This window comes from Nansenia antarctica (assembly GCF_963989245.1).
Source record: "Nansenia antarctica genome assembly, chromosome: 9".
Classification (NCBI taxonomy): domain Eukaryota; kingdom Metazoa; phylum Chordata; class Actinopteri; order Argentiniformes; family Microstomatidae; genus Nansenia; species Nansenia antarctica.
In genome coordinates, this window is record NC_137679.1 from 23,529,766 (window position 1) to 23,551,946 (window position 22,181).

General features: G+C 40.7%; 1 protein-coding gene across 2 annotated transcripts; it reads left to right on the forward strand.

Annotated features, from left to right (window-relative positions):
• Positions 1-420: 420 nt before the first annotated feature.
• On the forward strand, positions 421-14,913 carry cib2 (calcium and integrin binding family member 2; the record flags this gene model as incomplete). Of its 2 annotated transcripts, XM_080538895.1 has the most annotated exons (6): positions 421-471; positions 3,037-3,071; positions 11,239-11,350; positions 13,514-13,661; positions 14,020-14,215; positions 14,892-14,913. In XM_080538895.1, the coding sequence occupies 6 exons, from the start codon at positions 421-423 to the stop codon at positions 14,911-14,913; spliced, it is 564 nt and encodes a 187-aa protein (XP_080395021.1). The 2 variants fall into 2 exon arrangements, with proteins under 2 accessions (XP_080395021.1, XP_080395022.1); XM_080538896.1 differs by lacking the exons at positions 3,037-3,071; positions 11,239-11,350.
• Between the last annotated feature and the right edge of the window lie 7,268 nt (positions 14,914-22,181).

The following is a 22,181-nucleotide window of genomic DNA, read 5'->3' on the forward strand; positions in this document are numbered from 1 at the left end:
ATAAGTTAGGAAAAAAAAATCATGTCATTCCTGAATTCCTAGAGTCAGCGTGACGCCGCCTGGTGGCAGCAGGCTGCTGCAGCAGGTATGCCAGCAGTGGACAGCAGCCCGGTGCTGAAACACGACCTCAAGCGACAGCAGCTCAACTGCTCAACCCTTGCCTTGGACCCCTTAAAAACAATTAAGCATACTTTTCTCCTTTTCTTTTGCGATTTCAGTTGAGATATTTATGGAGAACATCACACTTGAACGAACCAACTGTTTGAGGGCTTGCAAATCAGTCGACACTGAAATTCTATGCGGAGTCGTAATTTTCTTGCCTGACCACGTCGTATACATGCCCTAAATGCCGACAATTGAGAAAACGCATCGAACTTCCAATGTGATGAATCTGTACAAAAGGAAAATTACTCGACTAAGATGGGTAATAAGCAAACGATATTTACTGATGAACAGCTAGATGCTTACCAGGTAAGAGCCGCACATTTATGATTTATTTTCTTAGTTGTATGATTGCATCTTTGGTATCCAAAAGTGTTGTTCCGATTGTTTGTGTGAACGAGCAAACTGAAGTAATAATCCTTAGCAATTATTGTTAAATAATAAATAAATATCTAAAATAACACAATTTAGGAAATTCTCTACACAGAGATGCAAGGGTTAATGTATCTTAGTTGTTGTAGTTCTTTTTAGAATACACATTTCGAATAGTATTAATAATAAAAGGGTAGGAAACTAGTTCAGTCTCAACATTAGGCTATACAATATCATTAATAATTTCCTTGAAAAGCTATGTTTTACATTAGCTGTTTTACCATGCATGAGAAAACATCAGGTCACCCACCAGTATTCTGATCCAGAGCTGGAGCATTATGAGTCATTGTTTGGTGAGTTTTAGATCTATATTGGGCCCACCACCGCATCGATTAGATAACTCTGTACCCCTGAAGTGTTTGCAGGGAACAGAACAAGGATACCATTTTACAGGAATAATTACAGACTGGTCTGATTTACTGAAACCATCTCAAGTTATTCTTTAATGGGTGTTAAGCTTTTTCTACTTTCTTTCAAAAGGGAATATATACAAACACTTTACAAAAATGTTTTTTTCTGCTGGAGGGTGATAGTTCCCCTTCTGAATTGTGGAATATGAAGTCTGCGTGAGGTGAATATTACTGTACCACTAGCAATTTTTATTTCTTAACCAGAAATCTTTGTTGTGGTAACTTAGTAGTAGTAGGCTAAGTCTTAATCACTGACCATACTATGGCCATGAGAATATCAAGTTATGCATTTATACCCATGGACAGGGGCCAGCTCTGTGTTTGCCTTTTGACATAATAAACTCAAGGATCATGTCCTCTTTGTGTGAACATTTAAGAAGAATGTTGTGCTGCATAGAAAATCCATATTATTTGTCACAGGTTTACCATTAGGTGTAAGTTAATAATTGATGTCAAGCCAGTCTGATAGCATGCCTTGAAACGTTATCCTCAGGAGATAATTCAGCACTCAAGAGCTTCTCTAGTTACATCTGCAGGTCTCACCAGTCTTTTCTTATGTTCAGCTAACCTGCTCCCCAGGTGAATGTGATGCCCAATCTTATAATCATTAGAAGCAGCAAGTTTCAGTAGTGTAATTGAGAAAAAGAAGGCATATATCTTGCAGTGATAATGATCAGTGCAGTGATCATATATTTTGATCACCATTTTAAGAATTCAACCAGCAATTATTCAGACACATTTAACACCATGTAATGTATGGTGTCAAATGTGTCTGAATAATTGCTGGTTGAATTCTGCAAATGTTGATCAAAGTATATGCTATAAGACTGCAAATAGACAAGGATTGACATCATAAATAACTTGTCTTAGTGTAGGGTGCAATGTGGAATGTTGTACTGTGCAGTGATCATCTAATAAAGAAGTATCCGACCATGTAGTGTATAGATGTGGTTCCAGTACAGTCATCTCTTTTGTTCAACTCAACAGTTAGTTGAGCCAACAATGTTTACAACAACAAGAACTTTGTTGAATACACAGTAATCAAAAGGCATCAGATTCTGGACCAATGAAGCTTGACTGTTTGGCTGGTTGATGCAGTTTCCAGTTCACAGTAGACCTAGGACTGTGTTGTTAATCAGATAGCCTAGAATCAACATCTCTCTCTTAATCATTTTTTAACAAAATGATCGAAGGAAATATCGTAACTGAATTCAGTGCTCTCTATCTACAAATAACTCTTAGCTTAGTAGCTTGGCTATCACACAGAATAATAATGGCCTAATATTTCAAATTAAGGAGAAATTAACAATACTCTTAAGATAATACCCATAAATACTAAAGCTGTTTCATGGGCCTCACCAGAGATCCCTATGTCGGTTTTACATAAGCTGGCATGCGACAGTGAAGAGGGTAAACAGGGGAACTAAATCTCAGGCTAATAAAGCTGTCACCAGAGGCTGGCTTGGCTGTTCCCCTCACTGTGTGTGTGTGTTGTGTGTTGTGTGTGTGTGTGTGTGGGGGGGGGGGGTGTACTCATACTGCATGGCTCATACTGGACTCACATGTACCCTGTGGGAGAGTGTGTGCTGAACAAGTAGGCAATGGTGCAGACAGCCACAGACAATGACTGATTATGTTCCCTGGCCTCAACATTTCGTCTGGTGAGTGACCGATGACAACACTCATACACAGCACCATCGCTTCAGGGAAACAGGAGTCTTGGATTGAGGTCACTGTGAGGGGGGTATAGCATGTACTGGATAATAACTTAATAGCTGACATTCTTTCAAGAGTAAACAACATCCCTCTCAATAACCACACTGGGTTGCAACTGGTCAAATATACAGGTATGTATGCTTTAACAGCCAGAAACGTGAGAGTATATGCAATTGTAGTAAATTGACAATAGTGCACCTCAATGTGAGTATGAAGTAAAGTGATATGATCACCCATTTTCCCTTGCCAGCTTCTTTTTGTATTGACCAATATTATACACATTTATTTGACACATTCTGTTTTCTTTTTCTCACAGGACTGCACGTTCTTCACGCGCAAAGAAATTCTTCGGTAAGTGGCGCCTGTCTTTTGACTGAATTTTGCACATCAATCCTATCACACATAGTGTATCAAGGAAATAGGTCAATGATTTGGCATAGGTTTAGGTCCCTTAATTACTGATGTTTTGATGGTGTACAGCAAACTAATGAAGCACAGCATGGCAGATTGTTTATGAATCACTTTGTGTCTCACCAGCTCTCTGCTCACCTCTCTCTCCTACTCCACATAGTCCCACATCGCCCACATGTCCACATATAATCATTATTTCTCTCTCCTACAGTATGCCTCAATTCACTTCCCTATGCAGTTCTATTCCAATGGTGTTCCTCACTGCTTATTCAGACAGACATTGTCTTCATGATTGTGTTTTTAGAGGGTGCTGTGAGCATTTCCAGTACCAGTTACCACCAAGCCATATATCATTAATACTTTTCATCATGTCATATTTTCATTTTCAATATCTTCTTACTTACTCCATGAGTAAATGCACTAAAGGAATACCAAGTGTTCAGATGATGACTGCCTCTCTCAGTTTACCACATAGCCATCAGAGTATTGATAATCAACCTGGTAAATTGTCCTTTCGATCATGTCGTTGGTCCATCAGCAACCAACTTCTTGTTTGAAGGTGGGCAGAGCAAACAGAAGGACCATCACACTTTTGGTTTCCAGGCCCTGGAAATGTGAGCTTAGGCAAACAAAGAGATTTCATCCTAGGCAGAAGCAATTTATAGCCACACGCTTTCTGCAAGAGGCAGATTTTTCATGTGGCTCTATCAAAATCTCCCCGTAGAGAGGACCGACAGCAGGCAGCAAAGCGTGTAATTGGCTGAACTGCCAACATGACATTGCCTCTGTTACAAGGGACTGTGTCATTGAGGAAGCACAAACATACCTCCACAGTCTTTATACAGCACAGCACACATTCCTGTTTTTCGGATCTTATTCGGAAGGACACACTGTATTGTATTGCACCTCCTATTCAGGAATGTTCAGAAAGAACAATGAAATCCAGAGATAAAACTAGATGCAGTAAGTCAGTTTTACTGACAGCATCAGTTGTGCTATGTACTCTAGATGCCCTCCAAAAGGGTTTTACTGCATATGGGGATCTTTTAATGTAGGACTTTTTCAGTTTTGTAGTATTATGAATTAAACTTATTTTCGGTAACTAAAAGTAACATATCCACATAATATTTCATAACATTCTTCATGAACTGTATTGATATTTCATTAGGGCCATTTTTACTGTGGTTAGCAATACTTGATATAACAGCCAGGACAAACTGAACAGCTGCACGGTATGTGGTTGTGTCGTACACAAGAGATTGAGATAGAATGCTATCTGTTACAGCACAGTGAGACACAGGGACAGTTGTGATTGAATTAGAAATGGAAGCAGATCAAATATGATAATGAAATTCACCACTACTGAGAAAATAATTAATAATAATAATAATTCATTGAATTTATATAGCGCTTTTCCGAGGCTCAAAGACGCTGACAATATAGGGGATACGGAAAACACAAAAACAACAATTAACATGGAACACAGAGTCAGCGAACGGGGAGGGGGGGGGGGGAACAACTTCAACAAATGAGAAACCAATGTCCATGAAAACATTTAGATTCAAGTTGACATAATTACTGTAGCTAGTGGAAATATGCCTTTTCCAATATATCTTTTTTACAATACTAATAGAGCGTAATCACACTTTTTATGAGCTTCTGTTTCATTTAATCAGCTCATGCATGAGGTTCCATTTGATCTAATGTTGTCTCTAATGGAATTATTGGTCATAAAATGTGGCAAGCGTTTACACACGTCATCAGCATTTCAGTCAGGAGGTCAAAACAATAAAGATGTGTTTATTGTGTTTTATGTGTTTATTGTGCTCAATCTTTTTTCAATGACAGCCTGAATTACTTCAATGTGCTGAACTGTCAAATATTACAAAGGCTATGCATCTTAGACTGAGGTTAAAATGACTTCTATATAATCAGCCATGATTATATGATGAATTACACATGAATCCTGAACTAGGCCTACTTCATTAATATTCTTAAATTGTTTACCCTTATGAAGAAAATGTAAGATTTAGAATAATACAAGATGTACCTATACAGTTGACAGCAGTTTAAGCTGAAGTCTTCCTTACTACTGTTCTCTTCTACCGCCCATTATCGACCTTGAGGCCCTCCCCTCTTCTTTCCCCTATCAGTCCAGTAAATACAAATAGGCTCTGTCAGTGATATTGATTCAGACATATTTTATGGGCTTGACTTAAACAAGGCAGCCATTAGTTATAGCTATCCTATGGAACAGCAGAAGAGACTGGTATTTATTTCCCATTTCTGGTCATAATGAGTATGTGTTATTGCTTTTCGGTGGGATTGCTCTATAATATTTAATGTTGCTAACAAGGCTTGAAATGTTGAAGATCTGGAATTCTATTGTATCTTGTTCTGGGCAGGACATCTCACCCAGGTTATTCTAGAACACATCATATCCCACTCTGACCTTCTGACCTCATGGTTGCTCTCATTGTCTCCTGGTGAGGGATCACATTCCAAACCTCCCTGAAGATGTGTAACCCTGTGTAATGGATCCAGGCACAGAGGGAGTCGGCACAACGCTTGGTGAGGGTTTTGGGCACAGCCCGTTTATTCAGCACCTCAACGAAAACAGTCCTCAGCCGCACCACTCTGGGTGTGCTGGCAAGAAGGGTCCGTATAAATAATAATAATAATAATAATAACACTCGGCAGTCGCTCACTCCACAGCCCACCCTTTCGCCGCGCTGGCTCTGCTGCTGCTCCTACTGCCCCTGGGGGCTATTCCACGAAGCTCGATAAAGTTCTAAGCCTCGATAAAGTTCTAAGCCTCGATAATGTTAGCTTGCGTTCGGTTCCATCAATGTGGCTCAAATAATTCGCTGCTTGGTTGAGCTCCTTCTGAGTCAGATATAATTAGCCTGGTCGCGACCAGGCTAAAACACTGGCTATAGTAATACGTGCGTCAAAAAAGGCTCACAGGCGGAAACTAAACCCCGAACGACAGTTCCTCATGTGTCTTTTAGGAAATATTAGTTCCCACTTCACACGAGATAGATAGATTAGATAGTTTGACTGTGTGATAGATAGATAATTTGATAATTTGAAAGTGTGATCGATCGATAGATAGTTTGATTGTGTGATAGAGTACTAGATATTTTGAAAGTGTGATAGATAGATAGATCGATGGATACATAAATTAAAAAGTGTAAAAAATTAAATAAAATGAATAGGTATGTCTATCAACTTGCATTGCTGTTATCACAGCGGTCTGGTTGGCGCAGTGGTTAAGGCAGCCAGCTGGAGTTCCAAAGGTTGCGAGTTCGAGACTTGACTAAGTGATTTTTTAAATTTATTTTTTACATTTAACCGAAGATTTCATGCAAAGGCTTCAAACACCATTGTAATCGTGTCAGTTCTTGTAAATTAGCCTGCACCATAATTGTATAGCCTACATACTTTTTTAGATGAGATTTTAGATTAGATTCAGACAACGAAATGCAGTAAAAAGTGTGTCCGAAGAGGGATTCGAACCACGTCTAAAAATTATGAATAAATCCTGTGGCAGCGGTCGATACCACTAGGCCATTGTGGCGATATGACGGTTTGTAGCCTGCTGCTGATATCACCACAGTAGTAATATTCATTTATTAAAATATGAACTTATAACAATAACTGGGGCTAGTATGACCTACGCATTTAATCGGTCAGCAATTTCTTGCCAAACCATTTCCCTCGCCTTGTTAATTGCGGCAGTATTGCACTATTTTACATCTTATTTTTCCGTCTTCATAAAGATCAATAATTCGGGAATGCTGCGCAAATGTAGTACCCCTGCAGAGTGGAGTATCTTCATTTCGACAGATCGACTCTTCTGGGCTCTTTATGTCTGCGTGCACGCGCCCATATCGAAGATTTGTAAGCCTGTCTTCTGTGAACACTGATGACACAAGGCTGATCCTCGTTCGAGGAATCACCTGAGGCTTGAATTCCAATCCCGAGTTGCCTGATCGCCTGATTTCTTTCAATCGCCGATATACTAAGCCACCTTTAGTGGAATGGCCCCCTGGTCACCAACTCTCACACCCGGTTTCACTTCAAACAAACACACAGGTTAAAGCCAACTGATGAGGTCCTAATTGGCATCAGCCGATATCAATCAGGACCCCATCCACACTCCACCAACAGTCCCACAGCCCCCTCTGCAGGCTGGACGCGGCATGCTCCCCACACCCTGACTAATTAATTGAAACCCATAGGTATACTAGATGGTCTTTAGGCACATGAAATTCTAACTTCATACCATCAATGTAGATGAATTCACGCTACAGTAACATGGCGCAGAGAGGTAACCTCAGCTATGAGGAGCTCATGGTTTCTCTCTACCTGGCTGTCATCCATCTCCATAGATGTACTGGAGACGTATAAATAAAACAAATTGCTTGGCTTCTTTTCTAATGAGATTGACAGATCACTCTCAGGTTTCAGGATCTGCTGTTAATCGCTGTTGTTTGAAGATTGAATGACTACTTTAAGAAATTAAAAGTAGATACAGGAGAACAGAGCGGAGGATTGTGTTACAGTCAAATGACCTAATTATCGGGTATCGCCACCAGCTCTGGGCTCTGATTTGCTGACCTGTGCTGTGCGTCCTCTCATCTGAGTCGTTGGCAGGAAGTTTCCAGTTTCATCGTTAGGTCATTTTACATAGCACCCTCTCTGGCACTATGACTTGACTATGAGTGTGAGGAATGTCACCCTGTTACCGGTTGTGTCGTCTCGTATATTCCACAGTAGCACATTTTTGTAATTTTTGTTGAAAATCTCAATTTCTGCAGATCTGTTGATGAACCTCCTCCAAATGTAATCTTTCAGTGTCAGAGGAGGGAAATGCACTAGTCTTGTTTTGTCAGGGTGTCAGAGTTAGCTTTGTCGCTCTGGATCTTTCTCATTCATCTACCAAAGCGTCTTATTGCCCTGCTTTTTCAAGTTTCAACCTCCATTTATCACTTTCAACTCGGCTACACCTTTGGGGAGTTGTTCAAAGGCATATGAAACCTAAGGCATCCATGACAGATTGGCATTGCTGCCCCCTTGTTGGCACCTGTGTTACACAATAGTGATCTTGAGTTTTAAGCTTGGTGTTGTGCAGTAACCGGCAAATTGAGGGTTTATCTTTGTATAGAAGCACTATATCAACAAGCGGTCAAGGACTTGCAGAGGTCTGCTTTGGTTTCTAATGGGAATGTGGCTGTAGCATGATATGGCCATGGTATTCTCAGAGCTGGCCACAACCCCAGCTCCTGCCCCTGCCAGTAGAGACTGCAGCATTTGTAGCATAAACATGGGGTTAATGAGATGTCTAATATATTGGTTTCTAATGGCCACTGAAGCCTCAGCTTATTCGTCAGCAATGACCCATTACAGGCTTTTATCTCCTGTCCTCAGAGCGCTGCGTCACCCACTGGCTTCAGGATTTGTCAAATGGACCCACATGTATTTGTGGAGCACTGTCATGCACCAGGGCACTCTAGGTGAGCGTCATCTATCAGCCCTGCTGTGCTCGCGTTTTACACCCAGCTCTGCTCTGGGAGATACTAGATGGTTTTGAAGATACAGGAAAGAAGTGTACTGTATATATGGGGTTTATGACACGTCTCTATCTTTTTTACCCTTTGCTTTAGCTTCAAGTGCATTAACTGCATTTGTTGAAATAGGACCAAATTCACGTTGTCCAGTGCACATGGTTGAATTGAAATGTTTTGTTTGCTTCATTGTCTATGCCCTGTGAGAAAGCTAAGCCCCTGCATGCAGTGCTGTGTTTACATTGTTTCTATTCAATAGCTGAAGCCTATAGAGGAGGACATGATGACTTTAGCTACCGTGAGCCATTTTTACCTCTCCGTTAATTCAATGGTTATTTCCCGGGGAAGAGGTGACTTGAATCATAATATGATCCTGCTCAATGATTTACATGTGGCCATCAGAAAAAGTAATGATGCGCTCTTTTTCTACTTTGTGATGCTTAGCAATCATTTAGTATTCTCCCTGTACAGTGTTATGTAACAAATAGGTAACACTTATAGAGCCATGTGGATGAATCGTTCCTCCACAATGACATTGAGATTGGCTTTGATAACAAGGCCAGCAGTGCACTGGAAACAAAATGGACAATCACTAATGGAGTCTTACATTTTATGACCTTCATAAAACAATCCAAGCTTATGTCCCGAGCTGCACAAGCATACTTTGTGAAACTGTTATGCAAGGTTAGAGGAGCAATGATTATGAGGTAACTGATATAAGTACATAGTTTGTCCATTTCTTTTACAATTTGATACCAGTTCTAAATAATGGCGATATAATTAGAAATTGTATTAATGTATTACAATATATCAAATACATTTCACTAATTGAGTTGACCAATTGTACCCCTTTACTTATGGGAATACTTATGACATAGAATAGTCATATAGTATATATATATAATAGTCAATAGCTTGTTGAAGTATTCAACAAGCCATTACAGTATATGCATGACATAAAAAAGTAATAATGCCCAACATAGGTTTATATTCTCTTTCATAGGTGCTTTTATGTAGTCTTATGCAGCGTTGACAATAATTGTTATTATAACAACCTCTCGATAAAAACTGTCAGAAACAAAATGTCTTTGTTTCATTATGGAAGATGAAAAATAAGAGAAAAGCCTTTGTCAAGCTCATCCTTCACGTAAATTAGAGCAAGTTTGAAATGAAGGGGTCAAAAAACAGTAAGTCTATAATTTGTTTCTGTATTTGACAGGAGCTCAATAACACTGCTTCATTTTGACAGTTTTATTTGGTGCTATGGTACTTTAGTGGGGTCATCCTCAAAGACCAATGTCCTTGTAGACGAATAATGCTTAATAATAGCACATTATATGGTTTTTACAGGGTCATGGGGTAACAAGGTTATAGGATAGTTCTGACCTCCCTGACAGTGTGCAGGAGAACAGTACTTACACTACTGCTCACACGCCATCTGCCTGCTAACAACTCCAGATACATTAGAGTGTAATGGTCTCCATGCTTTATAAAGGATAGCCATGTTACTCCTTAATGCATTTCTTGGAGGAGAGAGAGAGAGAGAGAGAGAGAGAGAGAGAGAGAGAGAGAGAGAGAGAGAGAGAGAGAGATAGAAAGAGAGATAGAAAGACATCCATGTGCTCATAATAGTTTCCTTGCAGTGATTCTAATTCTAATGTAGCATCTGGTGTCTCATCCCTGTACTGGTGTGTTCCTGGATTGCCAGACTACAGAGTGTGGGGCCAGGTAGTTGCCATGCTCAGAGTGAGTCATCATCCTACAGTACATTGTCCTGGCATAGCTCCAGGTCTCTCTGAGGAGATAGACACACAGCACAATATCAGAGAGCACGGATCAGTAGATTTTCTGGCAATATCTAATCCATCAACGATATCAATCAGAACCATTTTTGCACCGACATGAATTGGAATCTCAGTTGGTGTCGGGGTTTCTTCCCTCATGTTGGTTCTGTCTCTATGAATCTATGGCCTGATGTGTGATGTGAAGTTGAAGAGTGATTGCTCAATTATAATTAGCACAATAAATGTTAGGGGTTGGCGTCTTTTTCTCTCCGAATTCTGCCTATTCTAAAACGTGTTTATACCCTGGCGACTCCGTGTTGTCTGTAAACATTCTGTCATGAATGTTGTCGGTATACCTCTCATAAATCTCTACGTTATTGCCAACATGCGTAGGCCATGCACCGCTCGGGATTCCTCCATATCTCAGGGTTTATGGTCATTTTAGTTACTCCTGCACAGAGAGATAAGGAGGCCAAGTGAATGTAGCAGTCTCTGGTAACTGAGGTCGGCAGTTCATATTACACTGTATTATGACTGGCCAATATAAAGAGGTCCTGTTTGCTCGTCTTAACACGGCTATCTCCTAACATTCTCACCATAGATGGAATCTTATCATACATTGACAGATGGCTTGTGTTTGATATCATTCAGTATCTTGTGAAGTATTTCTTTTCTGACAGGCATTGAATTAAAAGAATGATAGTAGATGTGTTGATACAAAATGTAATAATCTGTTGTTTTCTCTCTTTCCAGGTTACATGGAAGATACCATGAACTGGCACCACATCTAGTACCAATGGACTACACCAATGAGCCTGACTGTAAAATCCCTTTAGCGCTGATAGTCGCCATGCCGGAGTTAAATGTAATGCATGCATATTCATCTTTCAGCAACTAAAAACAGGACTCAAACTATTTACTATATTCTACCCTCACCTACATATTTTGCAAATGCATAATCTCAGATGCCATTCAAGATACTTGTGTTTTTTTGGCTTGTACTTGTAGTTTTTAAGGCTACAATCAAATTCCTGAGTGATCACTCTTGTTAGTGACAAATAAACAACAATACTATGGCAGTGCTGTTACCGTCATTACAGACATGGAGGTGGCTAATACTCCAAACCGATTATAACAATAAATGGAACACTATCCTATAGGATGAAATTGGTTTTTAATGGCTAACATCACTGTTGTGTTTATATGACATGCACCTGTGGGGTAGTGGATTACACTACTAAACCCCATTTGGTTTCACAATTATAGTTTAGTAATCGAGAGGTATACAATTATATCCTCTCTAGAGAAGTGTTGGAATTTAGGAAGAGAGAATATTTGTATCATATGGCTCAAGAGCAGGCTCTGGTAGACAGCATATTAGGCAGTTATGTCTGTATCCTGAATCCTAGCTGCACGCATTTGTGCCATGCTTTATGAAAGCTACATTGAAGCTGAGGCCAATACTGACTTGATTTTCTACTTTTTCATTATTAGTGAAATGGCTCAGTGCAAACTCCAGAGGGACACATCAGGTCAAGTTGACCATTCTCAACATGGAAACATACAAACAGCTATTCTCATGCAGCTGTTTATATTCAAATAAATTTCACAAGATCACCAAGCCGTCTGTCACGACAGTGCCCTCCTTTATGGGTGGTGGCTTTTGCACAGGGTCTAATGTGATAATGTGCCCTTGGGGATGGTGGTGGGGGGGAAGATTATTGCCTGTAAAATGTCACATGGATCCAGGGCCTATAAAGGCTGTGTGAGGAGGATAGAGGAAGATGGAGACCGCTCAGAGCAGGATTGATGAGGCTCTGACAGCACACCGTATTCCAAAGTCGTGATGGGCTTCATAACCATAAATCCGCTCCTCTCCTGCCCGGGCATCTGTGTTAATTAGCTTCCTTGAGCAGGCTGGAGTGATTTACAGCACACTGAAGTGTCACAGGCTGTTTACCTGACTTTGGCCTGGATTCTGTAACGTCCAGCCCAGGAGGGGTTGGTGGAGGTAGAAATCAGAGGACGGGCCCATTCTAATGCATGGAATGGAATGAGGAATGGTGTCATTGTCTTTGATACTATTCCTCATTCCATTCTGTGCATTACAATGGGCCCATCCTCTGATTTCTACCTCCACCAGCCTCCCCTGGTCCATGTGGCCATTTATGTAGATGACTATATATGGCTGCTCCTTCTTGTTGTGCTGTATTGGAAGGGAAAGCATGCTGCAATCATAGTCACTGGATAGATTCCACGATTCAACCCTCTTGTCTGGAGTCCTCTCTGTGTATCTCCTTTTTTTGCATTGGCATTGAGATGAGTCTTATGAGTATCAGAGTGAGCTGTTTGGAGGTTTGCTCACGAACAGGCTTCAGTACTGTAGGCTCCATTTGTAGAGAGCAGTCACATAGAAGAATTATACCTGAGGACTCATTACTGTTGACCCCCTCTCTGTACTCTGGCCATTATGGGCTGTGTTGACTCAGCTGATTTCCTGGGGATATAAAACCCCAGCAGCTATATGGGTGAGTGTACCACAGGGAGAAATATTGGCACCAGCATACCAGCATAGAGACAAGAGTCAGCCTTTCTCTGTTTACTACTGCAATGCAAGCAGAACACATTCATATTTAAACACACCCACATACTTCCAGCTGTAACCACATCTTGCAGCATATTGTACTGGCTGAGACTATGCATGTACAGAATATGCAGGCTATATGTAGGTGTTAATGTATGTAGGCTATATGTAGAATTCAGGGAGGCTGGTAGAGGATAGGCTCATTGTAATGCATGAAGTGAGGAATGCTACAGTATCAAACATGTCTGTTTTATACCATTCCTCATTCCATTCCATGCATGACAATGAGCCCGTCCTCCGATGTCTACCTCCACCAGCCTCAGTGATTCTCTTTTGTTTGAGATCATTAACAAGTGTACTGTTCCAGCCATGGTAAATCTATCATTCTGTGACTCAAGAAATGTTAAGTCTAAATTGCCCCTGTCCCATGTCCGTGTCCTGCAGGAAAACCCCTTCCGAGTCAGGATTGTGGAGGCGTTCTCAGAGGACGGCGCGGGGAATCTCAGCTTCAACGACTTTGTGGATATGTTTTCTGTCCTCAGTGAAACGGCCCCAAGAGAGCTAAAGGCCATATATGCTTTTAAAATATATGGTAAGGAATAATGAAAAATAATGCAATAATTGCAATGCAGGTGCAAACAGAGTATAAAAAACATCTGTAAAGTGTAAAGAAAATCTCCATGCAACACTGTTGTACTTGCAAAAGCCACCATGTTTAATGATCACTGAAAGAGACCAAGAGACCTCTGAAGAAGCTCACAAACGTCAGTGATCCTTAAACGCAGTGACTATTGCAAGTAAGCAATATCGCATTTAGTTTTTCTTAAACATTTTGACATTTTTTGCAATAAAAAACAATTCTCAATGAATCCCTGCTATAGCTCTGAGCTAATGGAACTGAAAGTTAACTAACTTGATTCGTGATCCTTATTCGTCCTCATTGCTTGCAGATTTCAATGTGGACAATTTCCTGTGTAAGGAGGATTTGGAGAAGACGCTGAACAGGCTGACGAAGGAGGAGCTGACCCCTGAGGAGGTCAACCTGGTGTGTGAGAAGACCATCGAGGAGGCTGATCTGGATGGGGACAACAAGCTCTCCTTCGCTGACTTTGAGAACATGATCACCAGGGCTCCAGACTTTTTAAGGTATTCATATAGTGGAAACCAAATGTCAGCTAATTATAGAGATTGCATGAATATCGTACACTCTAAAGTGCCTAGTCAAAGTACTGTACTTCGTTTTTTGGCATTACTGAATTGTATATAAATCAATATCGATACATATCGATATAAATCAAATAGCAACACGGCTGTATACAGTTCTTATTCAGCATCTATCCCTACTGCTGTGGGATGGATAGTAGGGTGTGTTACCCTGGTTACTACAGTAATTCAGCCCAGACTGCTGTTCATAATTTTAGTGGCTCTGCCCTCATCATTGTCATCCTGAGCCCCTTATTTGTATGCTAACAGGTTGCTCTGCATCTCTGGCGAGCCTTTATTCATCCCCAGTGTTGGTGAAATCCTGGACTCATAATATATTCACACAATTACCACTGCCCAACGTTCAAGGACCCCAATTGAAATAAGCCAGTGGCTTTCTTGGGTTTTTATCCTGTTAGTTGACCTTGTATGTAATATGTACTTTCATGTACCTACTTCTGCAAATCTTCTAATAAAGTTTTCAATCAATCAATCAATCAATCAAAAAACGTTATGATGTGGTACTGGTACGCTATGATGCCGTGATAACTCAATCGGTGAATACTGTTCCGAATCATGTTTCTAAAAGTCCGATTTTTGTTCTTTGTTGTTATTGCAGTACCTTCCATATACGAATCTGAGTTGGCTCCATGGAGAGGTTCAGAGGGCGGTATCGTGGTGGATATTTTGAATTCAACCTGGCCCGCGTTCTGACCACACCCTGACCAAGTCCTGACCACAGCATAGTGCCTGTCTCCCACACGTCTCATCACCCTCCTTAGGACCTTTCTCATGGTCCTTAGTGATGTCGGTTCAACTAGGAAAAGACCAGCTGGGTTCTCAGGATCCCGTCTCTCTTTGTATTGTCTTGACTCTTTTGTTTTCCCCTTCTATGAAGCACAGGTTGTTTCATATTTTTAATCGACGGATCACAAAGGAAACGAGCCTGACATGGGTAACTTCACAACGGCTGATGGGACGAAAAGGCTTTTTACGTTTTCTAAAAAGAACGAGAAACAGGATGGTGAACTGGGACCTTTTAGATACTGTACCTCCCTCGCCAAGACACTGTCTTTGAGGATTACTGAAGTATTGGTAGATCAGAGACTGCACATAAATGGCCCACCTTCTCTCCTCTTTATCTCAAGGGAGTCTGTTGCACATTGGAAACCTACATAATGAACTCTCTCTCCGCTGATAGATTTCCAGCCCTTAAGAGGGGAGAGGACAAGACGTGAAACATGCCTAGGGTGTATTAAGATGAGGCTAGAGGACGCAGAGAGGAGAGAAAGCACATCGAGGGCATCAAGGTCACACAGACAGTGTTTTTTAACAGCTATGCAATATTTCTTCATCAAATGCATGAACTGTATTCTGTTTCTCTTGCGATTAATTCCTTTGGTTTCTTTAGGTTGTGTTATTGCTTAAAGAACTGGAGCATGGCGACAATCATATCTTACTGTTCTCCAGTTGAATGAAGGGCTCTGTCATCTCTACTGCATTCTTATAGCCTCAGCCGTTTCATCTTTCACATCTTTATACAGTGCTCTAAAACACCTTTCCTGTCTTTAAAATGAGATGTTAGCATTAATTGTCTCTTTAATAAACATTTTTTTCAGTATTTGATGTGAATTATTAGGGCATTTGGCTTCACTTTGAATAAAGACATTTTCTGTGGGATGTTGACTGAATTAATTTACTTCTAAAAGCATTGGTTTCTCTTGGCTCTTGCTCTTTTTGAGAGAAATATGTTTCTTACTGAAGTAAACATAGAAAATTATGTATGCAGTACATTAGGAAACAGCCCTTCAAATGCACATTATAATTCACAGGATACCAAGCAATCTCATTCAGGTTCACCCATACATTTTGGCAGTGATGTTTCGTGTTTTCGAAACATGGTCATCCATACAGTATATGGAAGACTTATTGTTTGTAAAGCCCAAAACACATTTATCCCAGTGAGAGGACTGAGTTGAATCGCTCTGTGATCCTGGTCTATCCCACAACATCCCCCTGTGCTAACAGCAGCGGAGGTCTTCCCAATAAAGATCAGAAAGTGATTATGCCTGTGCACATCCTGCTGTATAACCCCTAATGACTTTTTAAGCAGAATGAGATCGTTAGGAGCAAGCTGCCTCAGCATTCACGAGCATGATTACACTCTGCACACATAGACCTCAGTAAATCTGACACTGAGCTGCTGGGGGAAGTGTCCTTGGCCACATTAGTTGATAGATGATTTACAGGTCACCCTCCTCTGTGCTTGAAGGGGCTGAGCAGAAATTGGTTTATTAAAGCACTGTATTGTCTTGTTATGATCCAGGTGCAGGTTAGATTGGTGCTAAATGTGCACTTGTAAATCTCTCATAACTATAAATGAGGCATGTGTGTTTTTATTTGCAATGGCAACAAAATACATGTTCTTTATATTTGACATCAAATGAAATGCAAGTTATGACAATAAGTTTTGCTGAAACACTGAAAGAGGGTTAGATCATGAGCGCCTACATTGTAGGCTTATGTAACCACAGATCTGGTTATCAGGCTTACAATAGTGGAAAGAAGAGTTGAAACATTTGCGGTAAGCTGTGTGTGTGCAGTCATTAGGGAACAGCAGCCCATGCTACTGTAATATGCAGTTAATTCCTCATCCTGTTACCTCCAGCTCCCTTTATGAGAGCAGTATTAAATATTCAGGGCAATATAGTGCTGATGGTGCGGCTCCATTAATTACTAGCTTCACAGAGAGCATCTGCTGATTTAGATTCCAATAGGGCATGTCCTGGTGGAGTGTGATACTGGAGCTCACCGCAGCTGTAAAGCAGCCATTAGAGCATCGATTCTGCTCCTCGGGTGGAGGCTGGCTCCGGTAACGTCAGTGTTGAACACACACACACACACACACACACACACACACACACACACACACACAGGCCTGGGACACTGGCTGGCTTCCCTCTCATTTCATCAGTGCAGTCCAGTTGGTTGATGGTTGTTGTGTCTCTCATAACAGGTTACGTAACATGGAGACCATGGAGATTTTAGACAATGGCTCAATAACACTTGCGCTTCACTGCCCTGCCTGGACAGACCCTCACAAGGGAAGGCAGTCATGTGCAACAGGCGATGCGTTATTGAGCCGTTGTCTAAAATCTCCATGGTCTCTATGTTATGTAACCTTGTTGGAGACACAACAACCATCATGCTGGACTGCACTGATTAAATGTTTGTACAATTTATTTTTGATTTGACAGCTGACAGGATTGAGCCAAGGCATTCTCATCTGCTTGGCTATTGCTTTTATTCTCATGCTTTTAAGAGAATAGACTGTATTTGCCACTGTAGACGATGGAGAAAAACGAATACAGGGCTCTCTCTCTCTCTCCAACACATATTGTCCAGTGTTAGTTGTGACAAAGCTGGCTACGTTTTTTATTAAGGGCACAGTTTCACTGCTCTGCAATGAGGAAGGGCAGTGATGTTACACAACAGCTCTCCTATGTGCTTAAATCTGCCATCTCAGATGTCCGTGTGATATCTGTCTTATTTATGTGTGCACCATCCCACAAATAAAGAATCAGTCAGCGGTGACATCTTTATGGTTTCGCTTTATGTGAGGATGTTGTTTGACAACATTTTGTCTCTTGAGTTTGTGCATAAGTATGCAAATCATAAACTATTGCCTGTCTCTGGAGAGAGAAGATGCCATCAATTTTCCAGGGCAGATCAATTATGTGCTCAATCATCAATATGTAAGATTTCCTCTTGGCTTCAGATGTGATGGAGATCAGTATTTGAATGACATGTGTATCATATCACACCATACTAAGATATACTACATATTTGGCCAAACAGCAACAAAAACTAAATTACCTTCAAGCCATGATTTGACTCTATTGCATTGATTTATGTTGTGCTCTGCTGATGTATTCTCCAGTGACCATATAATCCATATAGTCTATCTTGCTACTAGCAAGTATGAGCTAAGGCTGAGTCTCACAATACATCCCAACATTAAGGGAGGAGGAAAGAGATATTAGGTACAATAGGCAAACATCGTTGGTTGACCATGGTTCCCATTGTCCTCCTTTCTCAATGAGGTCAAGGTTGAGCATTGATTCTACAATCTGTAATTTAGTATTTCCATTATTCCTCCCAGCGTCTCACCTGATCTGTCCCACAGCCTCTGTCCCTGGAGGTCATGAGAACATTGCACCCCGGGACAGTCCTGTCACTCCCCTGAGTTACACTACTGACTGGCAGGCTGTGGCTGGGCCCACAAGAGCCCTTTGTGCCAATGTGGATGACAGTAAAGAGACTCCTCTCGAACACTAGAAAAGGAGCAGTACTACTGTACTTGGTGCCACATCCAATGCTGTATGAGAAAATAACTTCCTCTGTTGAGATGTCAAAAAAAGTGTCTAAATGTGCAATTTTGGTCACAGACATAGCCTATTATAAATGTATGTGTACATGTTCATCTGATCTTGTGTAGGCCTACCATAACCTACTAAATCCTATAGGTGGAGCTACTCCTTGAACTGCCAGGAAATAAACATGGTACTGCTGTGTTGCTTTGTAGATCAATCAATATTATGGGATCTAGAGAAAAACATGACATACCTTATTCATACCTCTTCAAATTCAGTTTTATCCTTATCTAATCTCACCCATGTGCATACATGATGTGCCATGTTTTGTCTTCCTAAACGTTAAAACGTTTTTTTTTAAACACGCACACCACCATGCTTTGTCTTTGTGGTGTTGGGAATACAGGCCTCACAGATAAAAAATGCAGAGGTAACAATCGTGTGCAGAAGTATTCATTTTTTACATACATGTCCTTCCTAAACTGGTTATCCCTCAACATAGTTTACAGCTATGCAACTTGTAGAATACCGCATTTCAAACATGACACACACTTTGCCTTTGAATATAACTTTAATTAAATATGTAATTAAAATGAGTGAATTAATAATTGTGCATACTTGTGTAAGTGTTACTTAATTGCAGTGATTGGGGTAATTATGGTGTTAATTAAGTAGTAGATGAAGCTTGGTGGGGTAGTTGGAGTGTGTGTGGTTACTCTGAGGGTAGTTGTGGGTTAGTTAGTTGTAGTGAACAGGGTAGAGGGGTGTTTATAGCCTATTGAGTGTGGAGCAGTAGTGAGTATCGGGTATAAGTAAAGAGAGAACTGGGATTAGAGAGTATGTCAGTGAGTATGAAGGTTTTACTGGGGTAGTTAGTGGATGAATGGGGGTAGTTATGGATAGTTGTTGTCTTTATTTGCACTTGACACCACGGACCTCATTGTCTCTTAGCTTGTTTTATAGCATTTTCGCTTTTTAATTGTCTAGTGTGTAATATTTGTGATATGTTATATGTGTATATGTTTGTGTTTGTGAATATGTTTTCTGTTTTTGCACCTTCAGAACAACCACTACAATTTCATTGTATAGGCAACTGTACAACGACAATAAAGTCTATTCTATTCTATTCTATCTATTCTAGTTGTGGATTTCCAGAATTGTCTCTGCATTGAAATATCTGAAAGAGTCTGTCTTATCATCAAATGTCTTATCATTTGTGTAGATAAAATATAAACTACTTTGAGGTAATTTGAGAAGCCAATAGAATCATGCTAGCCGAAAATAGAGGGCATACCGGTATTTTGTTTCCCTTTATGGAAAGCCCTCTCCAGGATTTTCTCCCTCTCTCTCAACTTCTAACCTCTTCATCTCTTCCATCCCCTCTTTCACTTGTTTCACCTCCATTTCTTTCTCCTCCAGGATTCTCTCTCTTTCTCTCTCACTACCTCATGGGTCACCAACAGGCCGTTGAATGTATATATATATATATATATATATATATATATATATATACACAGTTCTTTGGTGGAAAGGCATTTTTTGGGGGGCATTTTTAACGAACTCCCAGCAAAGTCAAAACACGAAAATCTGCACTCACTACCTTTTCCAGTTCAATATAAACTAAACTATTTAAATGCTGCTATTGTTTGCGAAGTTACAAGATCCTTACATCCCACCATTTTTTTTCAAAGGATGCAAAGTTCTAATGTAGCCTGGGGAGACGTTGTAGTCGATCCCAAAGTCTGTTCAAACCCAGGCAGCGAGACCAGCAGGAAAACAAATCTTCAGCCTTGTTTCTCTCTGTAGTATCACACACAAACAAACATAGTCCACAATACAAACAAAACAACAGTCCAGTACAAGGTGCTTAGTGCAGGGTGTAAAGTGCCAAGTACAGTGCACATGGTTCAGCTGTTCAGCAACTTAACTGCTTGTGGGAAGAAACTATTTCTGAGGCGGGTGGTGTGTGAATTGATACTTCTATAGCGTTTTTGGGATGGGAGGAGTGTGAATAGTGCATAGGCAGGGTGGCTGGTGTCTTTAACCCTAACCCTAACCCTAACCCTAAACATTTCTTTATACAGCGGGTGTTGTAGATGTTATTGAGTTGTGGCAGTTCTGTGTTGATTATTTTGGCTGCAGTCTTCACTGTCCTGTAAGCGTCTACAGTCCTGGGCAGTCAGGTTGCCGAACCACACTGTGATGCATCCTGTCAGAACAGCTTCTATGATGCTGCGATAGAAGTTCACAAGAGATTTGGTGCTCGGGCCAAATCTCTTGAGGTGCCTCAGAAAGTATAGTCTCTGCTGAGCTTTCTTGAGGATATGTTTGGTGTTCATACACATCACACAGACACACTGTCATGGTCCCTGAACACTGCAAATGTTATGATTACGTTATTTTCATGTTTGGCAGTACAGTCATAAGTGAACAGACTGTACAATAGAGGACTGAGGCAGCAGCCTTGGGGCGCGCCAGTCCTGGTGGTTAATTTGGAGGAGTGTGTTTCTCCTATACGCACAGACTGGGGCCTGCTTGTTAGAAAATCAAACAGCCAGTTGCAGATGGAATTGCCCAGACCAAGACCCCTGAGTTTCAACACCAGTTTAGATGGTACAATTGTATTGAAGGCAGAGCTATAATCAATGAACAACAATCTGACATAAATGTTTCTTATCAAGGTGTACTAGGGCAGTATGCAGAGCAAGTGAGATGGCATCATCAACAGATCTATTTGAACAGTATGCAAACTGTAATGGGCCAATGGTAACAGGGATATTACGTTTTATTAATAATATAAACTGTTTTTCCAGGCATCATTTAGGCATGAGTCAAGTGTTTTCTTGGCAATGGGCACAATAAAGGTCTCTTTAAAGCACAATGGGACCACACACAATGACAGTCTTAAGGACACTGGAAGGGCTGCAATCTGGGCCAGCAGCTTTATGAGCCTTGACACTTTTAAAGATTTTACTCTTACTTGGGATTCCATGGAAATTACAGGGAACTATGTGTGAAAGAGGCTTATGTAGCTAAAGCTACCACTAGCACTAGCTAGCTTGGGGAAAATGAATTGTGTAAGAAATGAATACCGTATAACTACTTGTGTGTTATTTCTGAAAACACTTGGGTCAGAATTGACACAACGAACTGTGCTGTGTAACGTTAAGAATGCAAAAGACGAGAGTTTAAACCGACTAATGTTAACATGTAGCCCAATGCTAGCAACCTGTTAGCTTGGTAGATGACAACTGGAAAGATGTTTAATTCTCAAAGTATGTCGTGATTGCCCAAGCAAAGATGTTATAAAGACGTTGTGATGACGTCTTTCAGAGACGTCTACAATTAGGCCAGATCACATGTTGTTTGGAGGATTTTTATGAGTCACCAAAACGTCGTTGAGATGACGTCCTGGAAAAGACGTCATAAAAATCCCCTAAACGACATGTGATCTGGCCTAGTTAGGAGTTTGACTGGCGGTCAATGCAAATTTGTGGTCTATCATTGCCTATTTAATACATTTTCTCCATATAACG